Source organism: Camelina sativa, chromosome 8 (assembly GCF_000633955.1).
Source record: "Camelina sativa cultivar DH55 chromosome 8, Cs, whole genome shotgun sequence".
Lineage (NCBI taxonomy): Eukaryota > Viridiplantae > Streptophyta > Magnoliopsida > Brassicales > Brassicaceae > Camelina > Camelina sativa.
The window spans coordinates 6,741,085-6,763,986 of record NC_025692.1 but is presented as its reverse complement, the minus strand read 5'-3'; the positions used below and the strand labels follow the sequence as shown (position 1 = coordinate 6,763,986).

The 22,902-nt window shown below is 38.1% G+C and overlaps 7 protein-coding genes across 8 annotated transcripts; 4 read left to right on the top strand and 3 right to left on the bottom strand.

Annotated features, from left to right (window-relative positions):
• Positions 43–1,166, bottom strand: LOC104709280 (F-box protein SKIP19-like). The gene has a single exon (XM_019228684.1). It carries the CDS (start codon positions 463–465, stop codon positions 43–45), a length of 423 nt encoding a protein of 140 aa, XP_019084229.1. The 5' UTR covers positions 466–1,166.
• On the top strand, positions 2,787–3,323 carry LOC104709279. Its single transcript, XM_010425920.1, has one exon. The coding sequence runs from the start codon at positions 2,787–2,789 to the stop codon at positions 3,321–3,323; it is 537 nt and encodes a 178-aa protein (XP_010424222.1).
• Positions 7,032–7,896, top strand: LOC104706527 (protein FANTASTIC FOUR 3-like). Its single transcript, XM_010422726.2, has one exon. It carries the CDS (start codon positions 7,148–7,150, stop codon positions 7,766–7,768), a length of 621 nt encoding a protein of 206 aa, XP_010421028.1. The 5' UTR covers positions 7,032–7,147; the 3' UTR covers positions 7,769–7,896.
• LOC104706526 (NAC domain-containing protein 90-like) lies at positions 12,101–13,386 on the top strand. The gene is made up of 3 exons (XM_010422725.1): positions 12,101–12,287; positions 12,600–12,886; positions 12,989–13,386. Exons 1-3 carry the CDS (start codon positions 12,104–12,106, stop codon positions 13,256–13,258), a joined length of 741 nt encoding a protein of 246 aa, XP_010421027.1. The 5' UTR covers positions 12,101–12,103; the 3' UTR covers positions 13,259–13,386.
• Positions 13,621–16,841, bottom strand: LOC104706524 (GPN-loop GTPase 2). 2 transcript variants are annotated; one of them, XM_010422723.2, is made up of 11 exons: positions 16,735–16,841; positions 16,245–16,365; positions 15,643–15,687; positions 15,460–15,539; positions 15,296–15,370; positions 15,105–15,208; positions 14,857–15,013; positions 14,690–14,777; positions 14,517–14,589; positions 14,005–14,135; positions 13,621–13,888 (listed from the first exon to the last, which is right to left on the bottom strand). In XM_010422723.2, the coding sequence occupies exons 2-11, from the start codon at positions 16,334–16,336 to the stop codon at positions 13,837–13,839; spliced, it is 897 nt and encodes a 298-aa protein (XP_010421025.1). In that variant the 5' UTR covers positions 16,337–16,365; positions 16,735–16,841; the 3' UTR covers positions 13,621–13,836. The 2 variants fall into 2 exon arrangements, with proteins under 2 accessions (XP_010421025.1, XP_010421026.1); XM_010422724.2 differs by having other exon boundaries at positions 16,701–16,813.
• LOC104706523 (vesicle-associated membrane protein 714-like) lies at positions 17,609–19,309 on the top strand. The gene is made up of 4 exons (XM_010422722.2): positions 17,609–17,937; positions 18,096–18,286; positions 18,383–18,546; positions 18,908–19,309. The coding sequence occupies exons 1-4, from the start codon at positions 17,718–17,720 to the stop codon at positions 18,996–18,998; spliced, it is 666 nt and encodes a 221-aa protein (XP_010421024.1). The 5' UTR covers positions 17,609–17,717; the 3' UTR covers positions 18,999–19,309.
• Positions 19,770–21,944, bottom strand: LOC104706522. Its single transcript, XM_010422721.1, has one exon. It carries the CDS (start codon positions 21,844–21,846, stop codon positions 19,843–19,845), a length of 2,004 nt encoding a protein of 667 aa, XP_010421023.1. The 5' UTR covers positions 21,847–21,944; the 3' UTR covers positions 19,770–19,842.

Sequence of the window (22,902 nt, the reverse complement as noted above, 5' to 3'; positions counted from 1 at the left end):
CCATGCTGAAACGGGTTTAAGGAGACGACCGACCATTCCACATTAACAGACATCACGACCTATTAGCACAACTACACCAAGTCCGNCATAGAAATCGTCATACTCATGATCCGACATCAGATCAATATCAGAGAAGCCATAAGGATATTCATTATCCGATGAACCCATGTCAATAAACGAAGCATCAAATGGGTAATCATGAGTCGAATCATTAGGGTGTCTCACAACTTTGACCCTCTCACAACACCGTTTCTGCAGATCACCAACAAGGTTAACATTGAAACACCTGCGTAAATCAAGATGCTCCAGGTTTGGACAATTTTCAAGAATGGCGTTTAACCCGGTGTCTGATAACCCGTTCCCAAACATCTGGAGATGGAGAAGTCCAGGCATTGTTTCAGCGATCGCTAGAGCGTCATCGTCATTCTCTTTTTGAGGATGCCTGTTTAGCTTCAATGTCTTCATATTCGGGCAAGACTAGCCTATAACTTTCAGAGACTCTCCTAGCAATGAGCCGTATGACACCTCGAGGTCTTCAAGCAGTGGAAGCTTCACAACTGCTTCCACAAATCCATCGTCTGTTATATAAGAGCACCTTTTAAGTCTCAGGCTTCTCAGATTACTCGACCTGCATATAATTGTGTTGAGACAATCATAAGAGTGAGACACAAGATCCTCCAATTACCCCAATTCTCACAAGGACCATTTCTAACCCTAGGACTCGCATAAACCTCACAGAACGACTTTAAAATCAAACCTCACAGAATAATTTCCCCAATTCTCACAAGGAATAGTAATTTTCACGACCATTTCTAACCCTAGACCTCGCAACCTAAAATCTCTAAACAAGAATTGCAACTTTCTTCTTGAAGAAAACAATAAAATTGGGGGAGATTGAGAGACTAAAAAGCTGACGTGGACAGACGATTCCAAAGGCGATTTAGGATTTCCTTGCGTAAGCCCTACTCAAACGTTCTCGGTGGCTCCAGCCGCCGTTCCTTTTGTGATGTCGGCTCCGGAGGAGCTGATTCTTCCTCCTTCTCAGACCTCTTCACCATCTTCTCCAAAGCCTTCGTACTCTGCCATCGTTACTAATCGACCAAGTTTGCACCAGCATGATTTCAGTGTTTCTGTTGTTGATGGGGACCATGTTGTCCAAGTTCCTAATGCGATTCTTGATGCCTCTATCCCTCTGTGGGACGATCTGATTATTGGTAGATTTCCCTCTACAGCTCCTCACGTTGCCAAAGTTCACGTCATTGTAAATAAAATTTGGCCCCTAGGAGATAAAACAGTCAAGATTGATGCCTATGAGGTTAACGCCAATACGATCAAGTTCAGAATTAGGGATAGCACGGTACGTTCTCGGGTTCTTCGTCGTGGGATGTGGAACATTGTTAATATGCCTATGCTAGTCTCTAAATGGTCTCCGGTAATTGAGGATGCTCAACCTGAAATTAAGACTTTGCCTATGTAGGTGACTTTGAAAAATGTCCCGCACAAGATGTTTTCATGGGAGGGTCTTAGTTTTCTCTCAAGTCCGGTGGGGGTGCCTAAGCGTTTACATCTGGAAACAGAGTTATGTAAAAGTTTTGAAGTAGTTAAGGTGTTTGTGGAGGTTGATTTGACAAAGGATCTGCCTACGTCGTTCCGGTTTAAATCAGCTAAAGGTTTAGATGCAGTGGTCGAATACAAATATCCATGGTTGCCACCTCGATGTGCAACCTGTTCTAAATGGGGTCATTTGGCTGACGTTTGCTTACAACAGAAAGCTGCAGCAGAGAATTCTTCTTCAATGCCGCCAGTTCTTAGTTCAGATTTCGTTCCCGCAAGGGTTGTTCCACGAGTTGAAAAACAGGTTGCTACAGAAGAATCACGGGTTGTCCCTGATCCACTCTTGCAGATACAGAGCCCTGCTGCTGTGGTCTCTATGTCACAGGATCAAGTATTCACAGAGGCTGGTTGGCAAGAAGTCTCTCCAGCTAACACAAGTCGTTCGCGTGTGCTTGCACAGGAGGAGACTGATAGTCTTGTCTCTCCTTCTCGTTTTTTGGTTCTAATGGAGGAAGAAACCGGGGAAGTCGAGGAGGGAGAGGAAGCAGGTGAAATTGTGCCCAAGGATTTGGATAAGTCTGCAGTTTCTGATACGGTGGTGACTGCGGACTCTCAAAGTATACGTCAATCCCTTCCACGTGCCTCAAAGACTCAGCATAAGGTCATCCCAGACCCTAAGAATCTTACCTCACGGATCCCGTCTGCTATGACAAAGAAGGGTCCCAATCGCAACCTTTAATATGTCAAGTTTCTTCTGGAATGTTCGTGGTCAAAACAAAACTTCTAAACATTCCATAATTAGTAGTTGGGTAAATAGTAGTTCTCTGCAGTTTGGTTGCCTACTCGAGACGCGAGTCAAGGAAAGTCGTGCAGCCAGGATAGTTTCCTCTGTTTTTAAAGGTTGGTCTTCTTTGTGTAATTATGAGTCGCATCCTTTGGGTCGTATATGGGTGGTTTGGCGAGATACTGTGAGGCTTACTCCTGTTTTCAAGAGTGGTCAAGTGATTACATGTTCGGTTCAGTTGGAGGGTAGAACAGAGGAGTTCTTTTGCTCCTTTGTCTATGCGTTAAATTCTTCAGAGGAGAGGAGGATTCTCTGGGATGAGATACGATGTCATCATGACTCTCCATTGTTTTGAAATAAACCTTGGATGCTTTGTGGTGATTTTAATGAGATATTGGAGAGTGGAGAACACTCTAACCATGGTCACCTGCAGTTTAATACGTTGGGGATGCGTGATTTTCAAGACGTGGTGCGACATTGTTCACTCACGGATTTAGGACATCATGGTCCACTATATACTTGGTGCAACAAGAGAGATGAGGGTCTGATTTGTAAGAAGTTGGATCGTGTTTTAATTAATGAGCATTGGGGAGATTGCTTTCCACATTCTTATAGTGTTTTTGAGGCTGGCGGTTGTTCTGATCATGCCAGAGGTCGCATTGTCCTGGAGGCAGTTGCAACGGGTGGTCGCAGACCTTTCAAATTCGTTAATGCTATGGCTAAACTTCCACAATTTCATGAGGTTATTGCCAACCATTGGCATGGCATGGTCCCACTATTCCCTTCTACGTCTGTTATGCATCGCCTCTCTAAGAAGCTAAAAGACTTAAAACCAAGCTTGCGTTCTTTGGGTAAAGAGAAGTTTGGTGATCTATCAAAACGGACACGTGAGGCTCATGAGACTCTTTGTCAAAAGCAAATTGCAACTCTGGCTAGTCCGACTCCACAAGCGGTTGAAGAGGAGACAAATGCGTATTCTCTGTGANTGTCCGATATTTAGGCCTCCCGCTACTTACCAAGCGAATGACTGCAACTGACTATGCTCCACTCTTGGACAAAGTTCGGAAAAAAAATTAGTTCATGGACTGCTTGATCACTCTCCTATGCTGGTTNATGCAGAACTCTATTCGTGAGCTGTGTGGTCCAAATGGGGAAATACTGCAAACTAGTGCCGAGATAAAGGGTGAAGCAGAGCGATTCTTCAAAGATTTTCTTAATCAACAACCTACTGACTTTGTGGGACTGTCAGTGGAGGAGCTACAGAACCTCTTACCCTTCCGGTGCTAAGAGGAGGATCGAGTGATGCTTACCAAGCCGGCTACTGCTGATGAGATCCAACAGATTGTTTTTGCGATGCCAAATTATAAATCACCGGGGCCCAATGGATATACTAGTGAGTTCTTCAAAGCTTCTTGGTCGATCATTGGCTCTGATGTGATTGCAGCGGTGCAGTCTTTCTTTCTTAAAGGTTTTCTCTCTAAGGGTGTAAACACTACTATTCTTGCACTTATACCAAAGAAAGACGATGCTACCGAAATGAGAGACAACAGACCAATTTCTTGCTGCAATGTGTTGTATAAGATGATCTCTAAGTTATTGGCCAACCGTCTTAAGAGTCTGCTCCCGCGGGTTATTTCACAGAATCAATCTGCATTTGTCAAAGAGCGTTTGCTGATGGAGAATGTATTGTTGGCAACAAAGGTTATTAAGGACTATAATAAGGACTCTATATCATCTCGCTGCGCGATGAAAATAGATATTTCAAAGGCTTTTGATTCGGTCCAATGGGGTTTCTTGTTGAACACTCTAGAGGCTCTGCACTTTCCAGATCAGTTTATTCACTGGATTCGGCTCTGCATTTCGACAGCTACCTTCTCTGTTCAAGTGAATGGTGAATTGGCAGGTTTTTTCAATAGTTATCGTGGACTGCGGCAAGGTTGTGCCCTCTCTCCATACCTGTTCGTTATCTGTATGAACGTCTTATCCCACCTGATTGATAAAGCCGCAGTGAGTGAGCGTATTGGCTATCATCATAAGTGAAAGAACATAGGTCTCACCCACCTCTGTTTTTTGGATGACTTGATGGTTTTTGTGGATGGTCAACAGCGGTCGGTTGAGGGGATCATAGAGATCTTTCAGGAGTTTGCGGGTCAGTCGGGGCTACGCATTAGTTTGGAAAAGTCCACCCTCTACCTAGCTGGAATGACGAACCAACAACGTGATCAAATCTCTGCAAGTTTTCCGTTTGCAACAGGGAACTTACCTGTCCGATATTTAGGCCTCCCGCTACTTACCAAGCGAATGACTGCAACTGACTATGCTCCACTCTTGGACAAAGTTCGGAAAAAAAATTAGTTCATGGACTGCTTGATCACTCTCCTATGCTGGTCGTCTCACTCTCATTTCCTCTGTTCTTATGAGTGTAACAAACTTTTGGTTATCAGCTTATCGCTTACCAGCAAGGTGTCTCCGAGAAATTGAGAAATTATGTGCAGCGTTCTTGTGGTCAGGACCGAATCTCAATCCCAAGAAGGCAAAGATAGCTTGGACAGATATTTGCAAACCGAAGCAAGAGGGAGGTTTGGGTCTGAAATCCCTAGTTGATGCTAATAAGGTCAGTTGCTTAAAGTTAATCTGGAGGATTCTCTCAAAACAAGACACTCTCTGGGTGAAATGGATTTGGACATATCTCATACCAAAGGAATCTTTCTGGTTGGTAAATGTTGGTTCAACGGTCGGATCCTGGATGTGGAAGAAACTTCTCAAATACCGGGAAGTGGCAAAACTTTGTATAAGGTGTAGGTTAATAATGGAGCTTCAACATCCTTCTGGTATGATGTCTGGTCACCATTGGGCTGTTTATTTGACATACTGGGCTCGAGAGGGTTTGTAGACCTGGGGATTATGCAAGAGGCAACAGTTCAGGAGGCCATGAGCACACATAGGTCTCGACACCATCGGCTTCCTGTCTTAAATGACATCGAAAATTCCCTTCAGGCTCTTCGTCGCCGCCCAACGCGACAACAAAATACTGCAGATACCCCATTATGGCGATCTCAAGGAGATCGGTTCTCCAAGACCTTCTCCTCTAGACACACTTGGCATAATGTTCGCGGATCACACGTCAGGGCTGACTGGTACAAAGGAGTTTGGTATTCATATTCCACCCCCAAGTATTCAGTTACGCTCTGGCTTGCAATTCATAACCGGTTAGATACTGGCGATCGCATAAAACACTGGTCCTCGGGGCAACATACAACATGTGTCCTCTGTTCTGGCGCAGAAGAGACAAGGGATCATCTTTTTTTCTCTTGCCCTTACTCTGCGGCTATTTGGCAAGACCTCACACAATCTCTGTTATTGATTCACTACTCAACGGATTGGAGTTCTTTGCTCCCACTGCTTACCTCCTCAGTTCTACCCTCTCTTCCACGTTTCATCCTCAAGTATGTCTTCCAGGCAACTGTTTATCATATGTGGCGGGAGAAGAATGCTAGGCGACATGGTGAGGATCCTTCCCCGCAAGCTCGACTTATCAAGCTCCTTGACAAAATCGTACGTAATCGTCTCAGCTCAATCTTTGGATTACACAATCACCGCTACGATGAAGGCCTGCAACTCTGGTTCTCCACAAGAGCTTACGCTCGATCCTCCATTCCCACTTAAGTTATGATAAATTATAGGATATTTTAATTATAGCATTTATTGTAAAAACGTTTTTTTGGTTGAATACAATTTTACATTCTTTAAAAAAAAAGAAATATAAAAGATCCTCAGTTTAAAGATAATAGTTTCAGCTATTTGTATATATTTTTAAAATATGCAATGTTTTAAGGAAAAATCAAATCCAACAAAATTTGAAAAGAGAAATGAATAGTGGTATGATTCCATAATATAAAGAATATATAAGTTGTCCGTATAAAATTATTTCGCCGTGCCCAAAAAAATTATAGCCACCAAAATTGGCACCACTTGGTCGCTCCTCTTTATTCCATTCTCCTCATTCTTTCACTAAAAGAAATCTTGATTTATTGAAGTATAATAATTAATAAGTAGCATTTACAGTTACAGTGTAACAGAGGAATGGAAATGTGATTTATGTGTATTTAATAATTTACCGAACCAACCTATGAAATTATAAATGCATACATCGTCTGTCATGCTATATCATTTACATTCTAAATGTCAATATATATATATATATATATGAGTTAACCTGAGATAAATTAATGGATGTTGAATTATTTACATGATTAATTTTAAGATACTTCCTAATGTAAATGTGTAATGCATGCATAATAAAATGGAACATGCATGTCATATGATATTAATAATAGGTAAAAACATATATAATAAAGTACTCGGTCTAGATGACTAATTAGGACGAGTAATATTAATTCCTTTACTTTGAAGTTGCTTTTGTTGGTAGGCAGCAACTAAACCTAAATACTATTATTATCAAAGTCACAGAATCAACTAGAACATTGTCATCATTCATCACCATCGTCAAATTGAAAAATATATATATTGTCAACAAATTAATATATGCATGTTTAACCATCATTCGAGTAACCATTTGAATATTTGGATATAACAAAACATTTATCAATTTATTCGAGTAATTAATTTGCCCCCTAAAGAATATATATTTGACAATACCATCTTCTCCTTCATGCTCACCTCGTGTCCTCTTTTCTTTCTCTCTCTCTCTCTCTCTCTCTCTCTCTCTTTCTCACAACCTCAAACCAACAAAAAGAAAAACATAGAGGAGAGCAAATTCTTAAGTCTCTTCTTCCTGTCTCCATAACAATGGCTGCCTATGGAAGCTTTCACCGAATATTCGAGAACCCAAGACAAAACAACTCTACAAAGTCGCTTCTTGATACTCTCTCCTCTACTTCACCTTGGAACCCAAGCAAAGGGCTCCACGTCACTACCCACCACCACGACGAAACGCCACCGCCGTATACAGAGATATTCGGTGAGCTTCATTTCAGGGAAACATCCCATTCTTCTTACGAGAAAAACTCGACCGAGAACAGCAGTCTACAGCTGTGTACTGAAGGTCTAGGGTCAGAGAGCTATTACGGCTTGGAAGACGAAAAAGTCAACGGTAAAGGAGAAGAAGAAGTTGATGGCGAGATGATTCAAGTGAAGGGTAAAGATGAGGGAAGCAGCTATGGAGAAGAGTGGGAACCACGAGGGAAGGAACGGAGAGAGTATCCTCCGGCGATGACGAGGATGAGCTTCAAGACGTATAGAAAAGAAGGGAGGCTTGTGTTGGAAGAAGTTAGGATTCCAAGGAGAGAGTTTCTACGAGCCAGCCGTGAAGATGGTCGACTCAAGTTGAAGTTGGTTCAACCTGAGGACGACGACCATGACGAATTAGAGGAAGAAACTGAAAAAGATAAGCATGAAGAAGAGCAATAATTTTTGCGATTTCTCACAGGATTTTATCCCTTTATTCCGCAAGATCAAAATGTAAAAGCTTCTTTATGCGGTTTTGTAGTTAAAATCATGCTTTCGTTGCTCAATCATTTGGCCGAGTTTTTATTTACAACTACTCTAACCCTTCTACAATCTAGTTCTACCAATGGCAAGAAATTTTTATCATCATGATGAAGAAGTTAGATATAGTTTTATGATCCATGAAGAATAATTTTGAAGTAATAACAAAATATGGAAATAAGATACATTCAAATTTTGTTCTTGGCCACATAAAAAGAAGTTAGTATATTAAAGCCAAACCTCAAAAAATATAACTAGGTAAACAACATGCACACAGTGCAGATAAATCGATTCAAATAAAATTATTATGAGTAAAATTATTATTTGAGATCTGAGATTTGTTTGTATAAAACAAAATATGTATCTAATTTTTTATTATTATTCAAATTGTGATTATTTAGTGTAAATTCACACGTGGAATATTTGAATGTAGAAAAGAATTCTAATGTGGTAGAGAAATTTGTATGGACCAAATTAAATGGCTACAAATAGTTTTAATTTATGTAATGAATTTTGATTTACATCTAGTGGCATAGATGTAATTAGTATAATTAGTGAGAATTATTTGTTAAAATATGCTTTGAGCTCTTTGACGACGACACATCAACATTTTTTTAAAAATGTTTAAATATTAATATATAGGGAATGTCGTCATATTAAACTATGTTTTTTTTTTGATAATATTGTGAATAATTAACTAAATTTTTGTATTTGTACAAATTAAAAAAAGTAAAATAATCAGTTTTTGTAACACAAATATTATTTTCAGAGTCACCGCAGAACGTGTAGTGAAAAGGTTTTTTGGCTGTCGATTCATGATAACCAAATGTAAACGTGTGTAACTGTGTACCAGAATGAAGTTTTTGTTTTTGTTTTTTGTAGGAGTCTAAATGAAAAATGATCGTAACAGAGGCCCAGAGATGAGGTTGATGTTGTATTTAAAAGCCCAAATGCTGAATGATGCATTTGAATGTTACCAATTTGTTTATTTTTATAAAGTGTGTTTAAAATTTATCAAGTCAATAGATGATAGTCTTCTTTTGTGTCCTCAGGTCGTCTGGAGTAAGATAAACATATTTCCTAGAAATGATGATTACTTGTCGCCAAAAGATGAAACATATAAAGGCAGAAACTGTAACACATATACAGGTCTTGCGATAAGCTAATTGTTATTTTAATCCTGTTTGACATTTTCTCATATAACAAGAAAAAGATAAAACATATACCAAAAAATGATTGTTTATTGTCCTTTTTTATATTCTGTGTTAAAAAAATGTTTGATTTTTGTTTTTATTTTTGCTAAACTGTTACTATCATTTTTTGTAGTTACCTACGGCTCACACTTTTAATGAAAATTCGTTATTGGCAAAAAAAACCCACGCTCACTCAATTTATTATAGAAAACTCCTCATGTAGACAGTTTTTATATAAAGTAAGAAATATATTTAAATCCTTTTATATTTATTTTTGATAGTATGTGTTTGACTTATATTATTTTTTTTACTTTAGTTTTTTCTTCTCTCAAAGAAAATATCATATCAAAATAATATTAACGAATTAGTAGGGAAAAAATTTACAAACAAAAACATTATTAATCTGAACTAAGTAATGATCCGTGCTAATTAATATACACAAATTTCAAAATTTTGAGGATGTTATTGAAGTTCTAAGATATATTTTGATAAAGAGTATTAATACTGGTATACGAAAAAATATTCATAACTATGTGATTGTGTAAGAAAAAACTATTCGTGAAATGGATTAAAATATATATATGGTGAATGTGATAAGTCGGTCACAATTTCACAAAAATAAATATTTTATGATCGAAGAAAATCAGACAATTTGCAGAAAACATGATTATAATGTACAGTATAACTAATATCACACGTTAATAGGACACACACACCAATATTTTTATTAATAATCACACGTGTTATAAATGAGACACAAAAGCTCTAGAAACAGTAAATCGTTACGTAGCTAATTCGTATTAGGGTAGAACGGACCAAGTCTCAAATCTACGTTAGCCACAAGAAAAGACACCTCAAAAATTATTAGTACGATGACAATTCTGTCGTCATTAAGAAATAAAAGCGGAGATTTAATTCTTTCTTGTAATTATCTGTGGCTGATGGCTCCATCGATCGATTTGTTTTCTTTCTTCCTTAGACTTTTCCTTAAGAAAAAAACTAAAGAAGTCTACGGGTTGACGAAAAAATAAAAAAAGTCTACGGGTTGTCAAAACTTCCACCATATTTTATAATTCTAGTTTTGATATACAAAACTTACAAATTAACTATATAAAACTAAAAATAATAAATTTTCTAAGTAAAACACTAAAGATAAACTAAAACTTATACTCGTCGTTGCAAGGTGTTCACTTAGCAAATACAATATTGATCTACAAAAACCGAAACAGTCATAAATGATTAATATACATTCACCAAGTTTTGTATGTTGATAAATCTTTTGGTTTTGGGTTCTTCTTTATTGATTCTTTATATCCGTGAATGTATATTAATTTGTGGTACTTGTCGTAACTCGTAAGTGGCTCGTGCGTAGCATTTTAACCCATGAGTCGGTGCTTCTGTCTACCTACTGATCGAGCGAGCACCTGCACCTTTTCCCGAACCAAACAAAATTAAATGACAAAAGTGGTAGTCTGCCAAATTAACTTGTTTTTAATTGCATTTTGACAATTCTATATTAATAGAAGCAACCTCATTTAGGAAAAGTCTCGAGTTGACTCGTTTCTTAAGTATAAGTTGGGATTAATCAAGGTCGCAACAACACTTAAAAGCGAATTATTTGATGGGGACCCCGTGCACCTAACAACCCATGACGGCGATTATCTAACTACTGTATATTGGTTTATATTAGTAATTTAAGAGAGACCCCTAGTGACAGGTTAGATGACCCCTAAGGCCCTAAACTATATATTACTATGTTCCCTATTAAATTCAATACTAGTGATGCTCACCTGACCTTGGTGTCCCCCTTAGTCATGGAGACGAACCTCACCTTCGTGTCCTTTATTCTCCGAACTGGTACATGGGTTCCATATCTAGAATTCCGAACACTTAATTCGTTATATGGTTTTTTAAAAAAAATTGAAATATCAGTTTACTTGGAGTACCACAAAGCTAGTTGATATGGGAAGCTCCTACTCTTAAACTAAAAAAGTTATACACAAATTTATCATCATCTTGTAATTAACTGTGAAATATGTGACGTGGAAATTTTCCGAATCTCTTGAAACATGGGGCATATAGTCTAATGATTATATCGGTGTCACAATCTAGTAGTATATACATGGGTGAGTTGTGCACGAAGGAAAAAAAAAAAAGCTAAAATATCAATACAGTTACATTCAAATATCTCCAAAATGTACACTTCATTTGATTTTGGGATCTGTGGTACAAAGTATCACGGTATGTAAAAGGTCATGTAGTGTAATCATACTCGATGATTAAATTATGGAAAGTAATTTGCAACTATAAGATAATACCAAGATAACTAACTTGCAAATGGCCGAACTTATGTCATGAATTAACGAAAATACCCCACAGCCAAGTCTTCTTCATCTCTTTGAACATGTTATATATATATATATATATATATATATATATATTTAAGTCTGTATATGTAAATAAATTAAGTGTTATATGAAATTTCTAAAGAGAATTGTTACATGTACTTCAATTTTACAACTACATACCTCCCAAAATAGTTCGTTTTTTTTTGTTAGGTCAAATATAGGTTCTTCTTTAACAATCATACTTTTATAATATTACGTAGAAATATATCTTCTCTAACCCTAGAAAGTATGACTAATCTGAGTTTGCTTAAAAAAAATACTATTTTCTAAAATTGGTAAGCCCAAATTAAAGAAAAGAAAAAAAATACTTTTTACGAGCCCAAAAAAAGATAGAAACTAAGGAAAAGAGACCGAAACTTGACGTCAAGACGAAGGCTTGACTTGTTCAATACACGTACGTCGACGTACGTGGCTCGTAAAAAGTTTACTAAACAGTAAACACAATAACGAAAGTAATTAAACCCACACACACAAAAAAGAACATCGTTGTCGTTCCCAATCTCTCGTACAGTGAGTTAAAAAATAGAAAAATAGAAAAACGCGTAGAGAACTTTTCTCCTTTCACTCGGAGAAACCAATCTCTACTTCGACAACTTATTTAATGTCGATGAGTCCATGACATTTAAGTTAATAATTAATACAGCTAGCTGCAATTAATGTGTTCGCTATATCATACAGAAATGGCAGACGAGGTTACAACTGGGTTTCGCTTCTATCCCACGGAAGAAGAACTGGTTGCGTTCTACCTACGGAACCAGCTCGAAGGAAGGAGTGATGTATCAGTACACCGAGTCATTCCCGTTCTTGATGTCTTTGAGGTCGAGCCTAGTCATCTTCCGAGTACGTTTTACGTTAACCTCTCTCAGATTAATGTCGTCGCTATAAACTACTGCATCAGAATTCATCATTATGAAAGTAGAGTCATTAGGGCATAATAAAAGTTAGGTTTTCTAGCACGTAAACTTCTCCATTTTGATGTTCGGTTTTCTTGTTTTAGAAAATAGTTAACCGTTTCTCGATCGGTTTAGTCGGTTTTGAATTGGTTCGGGTTTGGTTTGATCAAATATATCAGTTAGAATTATTCAGATTGAACACATGACTATATATGGTACGTAGTGTTGGTTTATTATATATACTTACACTGTCTTGCAGATATGTCGGGAGAGAGATGTCGAGGAGACGTTGAGCAATGGTTCTTCTTCGTGCCAAGACAAGAACGCGAAGCTAGAGGAGGTAGACCGAGTAGAACCACTGGTTCAGGATACTGGAAAGCAACTGGATCACCTGGTCCAGTCTTTTCCAAAGACAACCGAATGATTGGAGTCAAGAAAACTATGGTTTTCTACACTGGAAAAGCACCAACCGGAAGAAAAACAAAATGGAAGATGAACGAGTACAAAGCCGTTGAGGAAACAGTCAACGCTTCCACAGCTCCTCAGGTACTTTTACTTGCATATATATAAAAGTTTCCACTGAAAAGATTCTTGATTTAAGTTTTTAATTAACTTTTTTGTTTTTTGGATTTCTTGAAATATTTGTAGGTGAGACACGAGTTCAGTTTATGTCGTGTCTACGTAACAACAGGAAGCTCAAGAGCTTTTGATAGACGTCCTCCTGTGGGAGTTTTGCAGCCAGAGAGAATGCTTACGAATGAGGTTGCAGTAGCTGGGACATCATCGTTTCGTGCCGAAAGCTCACCGGAAACTTCGATTTCAGGTGGAGAACAAAATGTTGATCTCTTTATGAATGTAGATTTGGTTGAAGGATTAACGGAACCAATTTGGGAATGGGAACAGCTGAGTTGGCCTTGAAGCTTATATAGATTGGCATTTGTAATCAAGCAATGTTTGAATTGCTTATTGTTAGTTTGAATTCTGTGACCTGAAAGATTATTTTCTCTTTCTTTTACCTTGTAATAACGTCATACTTTGAGCAAGAATAAATGACCCAAAAAGTGACATTTGAGATGTTTTCCTAGAGAATGTGGGAGCCATGGGCACGTGTGATTTGTAATTCAGAAACTCAAAAAGTCCAACACCTTGACATTTTTATAGCTAACCAAGACGGAATAATCAACGAAGTGGAAAAAATAGTGAGACAAAATTTAGCAAAAAATAGTACTCCTACTAATTATGTAACTTAGTACTAAATTTTGATAGGCAGAAGATATAAAAGGTGCAAGCAAGGTGATTAATTCTGATTAGTTTACTCATCTCAAAATTAGCATATTCATAGAACCAAAACCAGTAAGTTGTGTGATTGTTTAGACTTAAAACCGAACCCAACAATACAAAAAAAGGCTCATACAAACCGTTACATGGTTTGGTTCAGAGAGATTTAAACCAGGTTCTTCATCTTCTTTGGAAGTTTCAAGCTCTGTCTCGTTTCCTCAGTCTTGTGTGTCCTCGTCGTTCATGTATTTCTCTTGCACAGCCGCAACTGTGAAGACTATATCGTTAAAGAAACAACTCTTTTGTTAAAACTAAAACTAAACTCACAGCTACTGATAAGAGAAGCAATGGTTAAGAAATCAAAATTCTTATATAAAAAAGGATATCTGTTATAATCCCAATCAGTTTGACCAACTGCAATCTTGCTGTATTCAACCACACTTGCATCAATCCCGGAAAATATGTATCCATTGCTCTTGTCAATGAGCTTTACCAGATCCCCAACACTTTCTTTATCCTGAAAACAAAAACAAAATAGTGATAAGATGCTTGCAGAGAGAGCGAGCGAGAGAGAGAGAGAGAGAGAGAGAGAGAGAGAGAGAGAGAGAGAGAGAGAGAGAGAGAGAGAGAGAGAGAGAGAGAGAGAGAGAGAGAGAGAGAGAGAGAGAGAGAGAGAGAGAGAGAGAGAGAGAGAGAGAGAGAGAGAGAGAGAGAGAGAGAGAGAGAGAGAGAGAGAGAGAGAGAGAGAGAGAGAGAGAGAGAGAGAGAGAGAGAGAGAGAGAGAGAGAGAGAGAGAGAGAGAGAGAGAGAGAGAGAGAGAGAGAGAGAGAGAGAGAGAGAGAGAGAGAGAGAGAGAGAGAGAGAGAGAGAGAGAGTGGTGCACAGGGAGATCTTAAACCTGAATATCCAAGGTTGTAAAGTTTACAAGACTGTAATCTTCAATGACACTACATAGCTCTTTTGTTAGTTTTCTGCAAATAAGACCATCGAACTAATCAGATATCGAGAGTGCATATAAGCGGGAGTTGATTAACCGTTCCATGTATATTGAGATGATGTTTTAGATCAAACCTGTACTTAGCAGAGCGAGGATCTCGACCAAGATGGTGCTCCAAGTATGACAAGTCTTGAACATCGGTATAGAAATCTAAATTAAAAGCTACATGACACCAGAAATGGTAGTTAGTGAGTCCATGTTATACTTTTGCAAAATCAATGTTACGAGAGCAAAAAGATACCTAGCTTCCCGTAGCTGCCAATCAGATCGATTTTAGACAAGACATTGACATGTGGGAGTTCCATATGAAGCATTGTGGATAAGGAGAGAAGCAATGCGCTTACATAGTTCCCGGGATCACTACATAGATGGGCATCAATTAGTTGCACAGCAGTTAACTGCAGAACAAAAAAAACTTCATCAGATATATGTAGACTCTTAAGTAAGGTTCATTTAGCATGTAGGTAATAAGAATAGAACAGCTCATACTCTGAGGTTCAATGATTTTATCAGCTTCGTGAGAACATTCTTGGTACTGTTATGAATGAAGAACAACTCCACTTGGCCAGGAAAATCAAAGAGAATGTAATGATCTGCAAATGTTTAAAAACTTTTTTACTTTAACGAAGTGACATTACATTAAAAACAAAAAAAAAGGAGAGACTTATTGTGTTGCTAACCCTTCAGAAGAGGCTTTAATTTCGATTCCAGCCAGTCAATGTTTTTCTCCAAGTACTCCATACAATATACAAGACCTGTGTCATTAAAAATTTTGTTATTGACTTGACCAAAGATAAATAAAAAATATTAAGACGAAAAGAAGAATCAAGATGGCAAAATTCACCTCCATTAGGACCAAGCGAGTGTTCCAGTATAACATCTTCTAACTTAATCAGGTCTTCGATATTCACAGCACACTCATAACTAAGATCAATGTCAAGAAACAACTCACACACCTGGAAAAAATTTCATGGCTATACGCCAATTTCAACCATTTTTTTTAATAATTTGGTATTAAAAAGGATACGGTAATGCATCGTTTGCAGGATCCAAATTAACAATAGCAACCTTCCTGCCGAAAACAACATAACTCAACGTTAAGAGAACATACTTCCGGAAAAGTCCTCACGAATCTGGAAAATCTCTCTTGCAAGACAAAGATGGGGCAACAACATTTCACAACCAAGTAAACATGACTAAGCCAAAATCTCTGGAATTTAACAACTCTTTGATAAAAGCAGTGAAAATGCATAATAATATTTACTTAAGTTTAACTTAACCAGGGTTTGTTGTGAGAGTTAACCATGGTTGGTTTAGGGTATTTTCTTAAGTCTATGTCTATATCTAAGGTCTGAGAGAGTGAGAGAGCGTTATCGAGTATTTGGTGAGGTCTTTTAGGGGGAGTGGGAGGAGCTCCATTAATAAAATCCTCAGTTCCTTTTGTAATTCCAGTTATATAATCTATCAAATCCATTTCTATAAGCAAATCGTATCACTCTTGTAAATTAAAGTTTGGAACTTTGTAAATTTCACAGAGCTAGAGACAGAGAAAACAACTAATACGATACAGCTACAAAAGTAAGCTTCTTTCTTTGATCCAAAAAGAGAAAAAAGGAAAGAATATGAAACCTGCCGATAAGAGGGAGGAACTGAGACATGCCATTGCAGTAAGTGGTCTTTCCTGATCCAGGAGGACCTATTACTACTTGTCCAAACACCATGGTTTTGGAAGAAGAAGAATGACACCAATCTGATCAGAACCAACCAGAAAACATTACTTTCAAAGCACAATGAATAATACTCTGTAGGGAACAACAACACCCTTCAAAACAAGGGTCTGTCCTTAATAGTCTAATCACTGAGCTCGTAGCAGGCAATACAAAATAGAAATCGGACAGGTCATATGTTCAGTCGGAAACAGAGAAGACAAAATCCCACCATTATAATATTAACCCAATTCCTAACCCTAGTTTACTACGCAACAAACACTTCACTGGAGAAAGAGAAGCAGAGAGCTTTGATTCAATAACATAACCATCATCTTAGACTCAACCGTATACAGAAGAGAAAAAGAGAGAAGCTCGCCTGTGTAATTTAGTCGGAGATAGAAGAGACTCACCTCAGTCGCCTGTTTCGCCGGAGACTCGTCGAAGTTAAGTTCGTCAACAGTGGAGAGAGACTCGCAATCGGTATGTTTAAACGTGGTGGGGCTTTTAATGGTTATACTCGAACCGAACCGGAAAAATCATAATTAAAAAGAAGGAACCGATCGGGTTTAGTTGGTGTACCCGAATCCGAACCGAAAAACGTAATTTTGACCGGTTCGGTTCGGATAATTTGCCTAGGGGGTTAAAATGTTAGAAAATATTATATGCAGGTGACAATTAAAAACGTAACAATAAAAAAGGGGTTATATACGAAACGTTTGCTCTTAACCTATTTTAAACTACTCTGCTTTAGATCACAGCAAAGCCGACGTTGAACTTTCTCACCGCCGGAGCGCGTGATCCACACTCTCTGACGATATCCGATTTAAGATTCTCCGATGGCGATTATATACGCGGCTGTGGCGAGAGGTACGGTGGTATTAGCGGAATTCAGCGCCGTTACGGGAAACACAGGCGCCGTGGTACGACGGATCCTCGAGAAGCTTTCACCGGAGACNAGAGACTCACCTCAGTCGCCTGTTTCGCCGGAGACTCGTCGAAGTTAAGTTCGTCAACAGTGGAGAGAGACTCGCAATCGGTATGTTTAAACGTGGTGGGGCTTTTAATGGTTATACTCGAACCGAACCGGAAAAATCATAATTAAAAAGAAGGAACCGATCGGGTTTAGTTGGTGTACCCGAATCCGAACCGAAAAACGTAATTTTGACCGGTTCGGTTCGGATAATTTGCCTAGGGGGTTAAAATGTTAGAAAATATTATATGCAGGTGACAATTAAAAACGTAACAATAAAAAAGGGGTTATATACGAAACGTTTGCTCTTAACCTATTTTAAACTACTCTCTGCTCAGATCACAGCAAAGCCGACGTTGAACTTTCTCACCGCCGGAGCGCGTGATCCACACTCTCTGACGATATCCGATTTAAGATTCTCCGATGGCGATTATATACGCGGCTGTGGCGAGAGGTACGGTGGTATTAGCGGAATTCAGCGCCGTTACGGGAAACACAGGCGCCGTGGTACGACGGATCCTCGAGAAGCTTTCACCGGAGACCGCCGATGAAAGACTTTGTTTCTCACAAGACCGTTACATCTTCCATATTCTTAGATCCGATGGTCTTACCTTTCTCTGTATGGCCAATGATACCTTCGGAAGTAAGATTTTTGTTCTCCCAATCGTTGGATATGTTTTGAGATTTATTTGGTTATTGACGAAATTTGCCATGGATTCGAAGTGTTTGTTGTATATGATTCCGTAGTTTTAAGGTCGTCTTCTCTGTGTAACTTGTGTTTTTGGTGATTGGATTTGGTAGGGAGGATTCCATTTTCGTATTTGGAAGATGTTCATATGAGGTTTATGAAAAACTATAGAAAAGTGGCGCATCAGGCTCCAGCTTATGCGATGAATGATGAATTCGCAAGGGTTTTGCATCAGCAGATGGAGTTCTTCTCTAGTAATCCTAGTGTTGATACTCTCAATCGTGTTAGAGGAGAAGTCAGTGAGGTATAATAAGTCTTCTTTAGCTCACATGCTTCTTTATATCTCTGTCTTTGGTGGAAAAGGTTAGTTTTCTCATTGTTGTGTTTTGGGGTTTTACAGATTCGATCAGTCATGGTTGAGAACATTGAGAAAATAATGGAGAGAGGGGATAGAATTGAGCTTCTTGTTGATAAGACAGCAACAATGCAAGATAGTGCATTTCACTTCAGGAAACAATCTAAGCGCCTTCGCCGAGCTCTTTGGATGAAAAACGCTAAGCTCTTGTAAGGATCTCTGTCACTTCTAGATTTTATTTGGTTTTGGTAATTACGAGAACGAGATACACCTCTGTCTACATTCTATGTGTTTTAAGTTTTAACTCGCCCTTTTTGCAGCATAGTTTACTAATTTATTTCTTAAACTAGAGATACATTAGTTCTAAGTTTGGGAACTTTCTCCTCCAGAAAAAATCAAAGTATTTGGAAAAGAGTTTATATATTGGCTGATAGAATAGAAGCTATACTCCCTTAGTTCCAGCTCTGTGTAGAGAAGTTTAATAGTTGTTTTGTTTTGATGCATATTCAACGTGATCCAGATAATTATAATAATCATTCGGTTTTAACTATCCTTGTTTGTGTTCAACAGGGTACTGCTGACGTGCTTGATAGTTCTTGTACTGTACATAATAATCGCATCTTTCTGTGGAGGCATCACTTTACCGTCGTGCAGATCTTAATCTCTGGAGGCTATATCTAAAGGTAACCGGAAACAGACCACTGTTTTTGTAAATCAACTCAGTCGCATCCTTTCAGTTTCCAGTCTTGGTTTTTGCATGAAAATGAGAGTGAGTTTGAGGTTACATGTCATAGATGGTCCTCCTCGCTTATGTAACTCTTGTAAATTTCAAATTGATACAGAGGTTTATTGAACACTTTTCTTGTCTTGTAGATTTAGTCACTTGAGTGAGTTTGTTATCTGTATTTCTAAAACCATCTGCGTTGTGTCTTTCAGAATATTGCATTTGCAATGAAAATCACATATTCGTTATTTTTGTTGTTAAAATGACTTTGAGTTTTCATCTTGGTTTACGTTACTGATTTACAAAGATTTGCTCCCTTGTCCCCCCTGTCTCTGTTTCCATTAATTAAAACCATATTAGTTGCCACTCTCCTTTTAGCAAATTTGTCATAACTTTATATATGTCGTCACAAATTTTTGTTCTTATTAGGATCTTAGGAAATTAAAAATTTACAAATGTTGTCACAATTATGTCGAAAACATGTTGCAAGTTTTGCAATAACCTTGTAGAAACCATTGGAAATGATCTTTATAATTATGATTCACCACTATAGCTTTAAACAGTCGAATCCAATCAAAGCGTTAGATTCAATTTAATCCTTCCTCCATCGATGAAGACTAAACTGTATATAACTAAACTATAGGAAAGCTTTAACCAAAATAGTTTCAGCACAAGAAATTGTAAGCACTTTTATGTATATATCTCTTATCACATGGTGGTAGTTGGAAAGAAACTCTTACATCCAAAAAAATCAAGAGAAACGATTGAATGAAATAATCAGCTATATAGTTGTTCTCATAGCTGTACTGATAGACATTGCACATGCATCGGAACAAATGTATCCACTGTATGGATCACAAAGCTTTAAAATGATAGGCGCTCTACATCTTGAGTGACAACTTGCACAGAACGGGCGAGAACTATGGTCGTTAGGAACCACTTCAACTCTAACTTTATTGTAGTTGATGATGTGTCCTGGCATGAGACGTGAAAAATCTCCAAGTACACATGTGGTATGTGCAGTAACCCCGCAATCAGAGCAAGTATAGAACCACTTACTTGGATATGTTTCCGCCTCACAAATATCGCACCAATATTTTCCGTTTGCATTTTCGCCATAGCATAGGGAAAGTGGATGATCGTCGCAGCTATGTTTTACCACTTTTGGTAAATCAGTGCAGTGTAAATCCAGATCAAAGTCACAAGTATCACAGCAAAGTAGATAACCATCTATCTCTGTATAACATGCATCGCAACAGTGATTATTCTTCCTTTCGTAATATAAAGGATGTTTGTGACCATCATGAATGACCGGTTCAGAACGTGAACCACAGCGGACATCTAAAACCCACCAGTCCGAAACATACCTGAAACCAGTAGACTTCACTCTACAAGCCTTACAGTGGAAAACATCGTGGAATCTAAAATCTTTGCTATGAAATGTACGTGGTGGTCTGGACCATAGTGTGAATGGTTTTGTGTTGAATACAAGTCGTTTCTTTTTTGGAAGATTAGCACATTTCTCATGGAGAATGAAACGACATTCCTCACAGTTGTAGACCGGATCGGAATACACAGGAAGGACGCATGCTTCACAACGTGAGCCTTCGTCACGATTGATATTGTCCTTGTTGAGTCTTAGATTGTGCTCTTCATGACTGAAATGCTTGATCAAGTTATCACCCACCACTTTGAAAGGTGCAATATCTTCGTTATCCTCAGGTGTCCCTTCGAGTTCTACTCCATCCCATACGTCGTTTCTTGTTGCACATAGTGAATGAGCAGCGTAGTTGGGGCAAATAGCGCAAGAATAAGCCCCATAGTATTGACTCATATCTTTGCGACAAATCCCACATTTCGAATACCCAACGCCGAGATGATGAGTGAGAGAGATGCGATGATCGTGACGGTTGATGTTTATGACACGTGGTAAGTCAATACAAGTCCGATGGACAACAAACCCGCATTGAATACACATGTAAGGACTTCGATCACCTTGCATCCCGCAAGCATTACATTCAAATGAGATTTGTCTTGACAAGAGGACAAGTCGATGCTCATGCGTCTTATGATGCTCGATAGCAAGAGGTGGTGGATCTTTTGTACAAAACCGGCATACGCTGAAGTTGCATATCGAGCAACGATAAAGCACCTTGTTTGGTCGTTCTCCACATAGAAGACATGTCTTCTCGGCATCACTATTTAGTGATTCGTATAAGAGTAACTCGAGAGGATGTTGAGGATGAGAAGGATGATTTACCTCTTGGAAAAGATTGACACACTCGACATGAAAGTTGACTTTACATTCAAGACATGCATAAGAACATCCACCATTATAGCCCTTGCAAATTCCACATCGGCGCGAGCCTGGCTTTGCTGGTTCTTTCAAGAAGAAAACTGGATGATGATGAGACTTCGGATGTTCAATAGTAACCGGAAATGGATTTATCCCACATGTGAGATCCACGGCGAAATCGCATTTTGATGAACAATGGTAACCAAAAGCAAAAAGAGACTTGCCACATAGATAACATTTACTTGGTTTTCGTAGAGAAGTGTGGAGTTTGAGAGGATGCTGAGGATGAGAAGGATGGTTGAGGATCTCTGATGGAGCCTCGGCACACTCTTTGTGAAAGAACAAACCAGTTGAGGAAGGCTCGTTGCAACGGTAGCCTCCATAGATGGGACCTATTACATTGCAGCCTTTACAAGAATCATTAACAAAACGAGACGAAATGGTCAAAGGGTATCTGTGAGTTGGTAGTATTTTGAGTGATGGATCCATTTTTGTGGTTTGATCTATCGTGATCCAAATGCTGTATGTTTTTTTGGAGAGATCTCAAGGTGGTATACTCAATATAAATGTCATATGTGAACACCTTAAAGATGATTTGTTTGTGGATCTCCCCTTTTAGTGTGTTCCACGAGATTATCATCTTACCATCATATGTTTTTTGAATTCAACTAAAATATTATAATATATAGTTGAATTATTACATATTCCTAACTGTATACAACCTGCACATTAAATTATCTTATCATCGTAAACAACCGATGAATATAATACTAACAAAAAAAAAAAAAAAAATCTAAATTCAACATCTAACGTGTTAACAGCTACGATATATAATTATAAATATTGAATCATTTCTGCAATTTCATATTCCTTATTCTCGAGTCTTGCGATCTCTAGCTTTTTTATAAATAACTTTTGACTGATAAATCCATGAGCAAATAAATGAGTTTTAAATTTGACAAACTGTGCAACTTAGTTTAGATATATGTGCTCACAAAACCTCAATTATACCTGCACAAAATAAATATGAGTTGTAAGGGAGAGAAAAGTGCAATCAGGCGATAATTTATGAGATATGGATGGAACTAGACAACAGATTTACACAACAATATGTTTCCTCCACTCCGCAAGCAATCTACCAAGGTAATCTATTGATTGAATCGGAATGCGATTCTCGCCATAACGTTGGCAAAACTTAAGGTGATTTAATGATGATTGACAAAGAAACTTGCTGCTTGGGATAGCAGAACGAGGCACAAGAAGTAAAAACAGTAACGGTTGGGTTTTTTCCTGACAAAGGCGTTATGACTGTATGTTGCACAATTTAAAAAAATAAAATAATATATAAGTCTAATTTATCATATGATTTTTTGTTTACTTTTATCTGTCATTTTAATCAATAACATAGTGGTAGCACCATAACAAAAGATAATCCAACAAATTACAATTTTTTTTTTTGTCAACTATTAGGCCACAACAGGTCGGCCCATTAGCCTAATCCCTACATTCATAGTAACAAATTACAATTTTAAAACCTAAAAACCT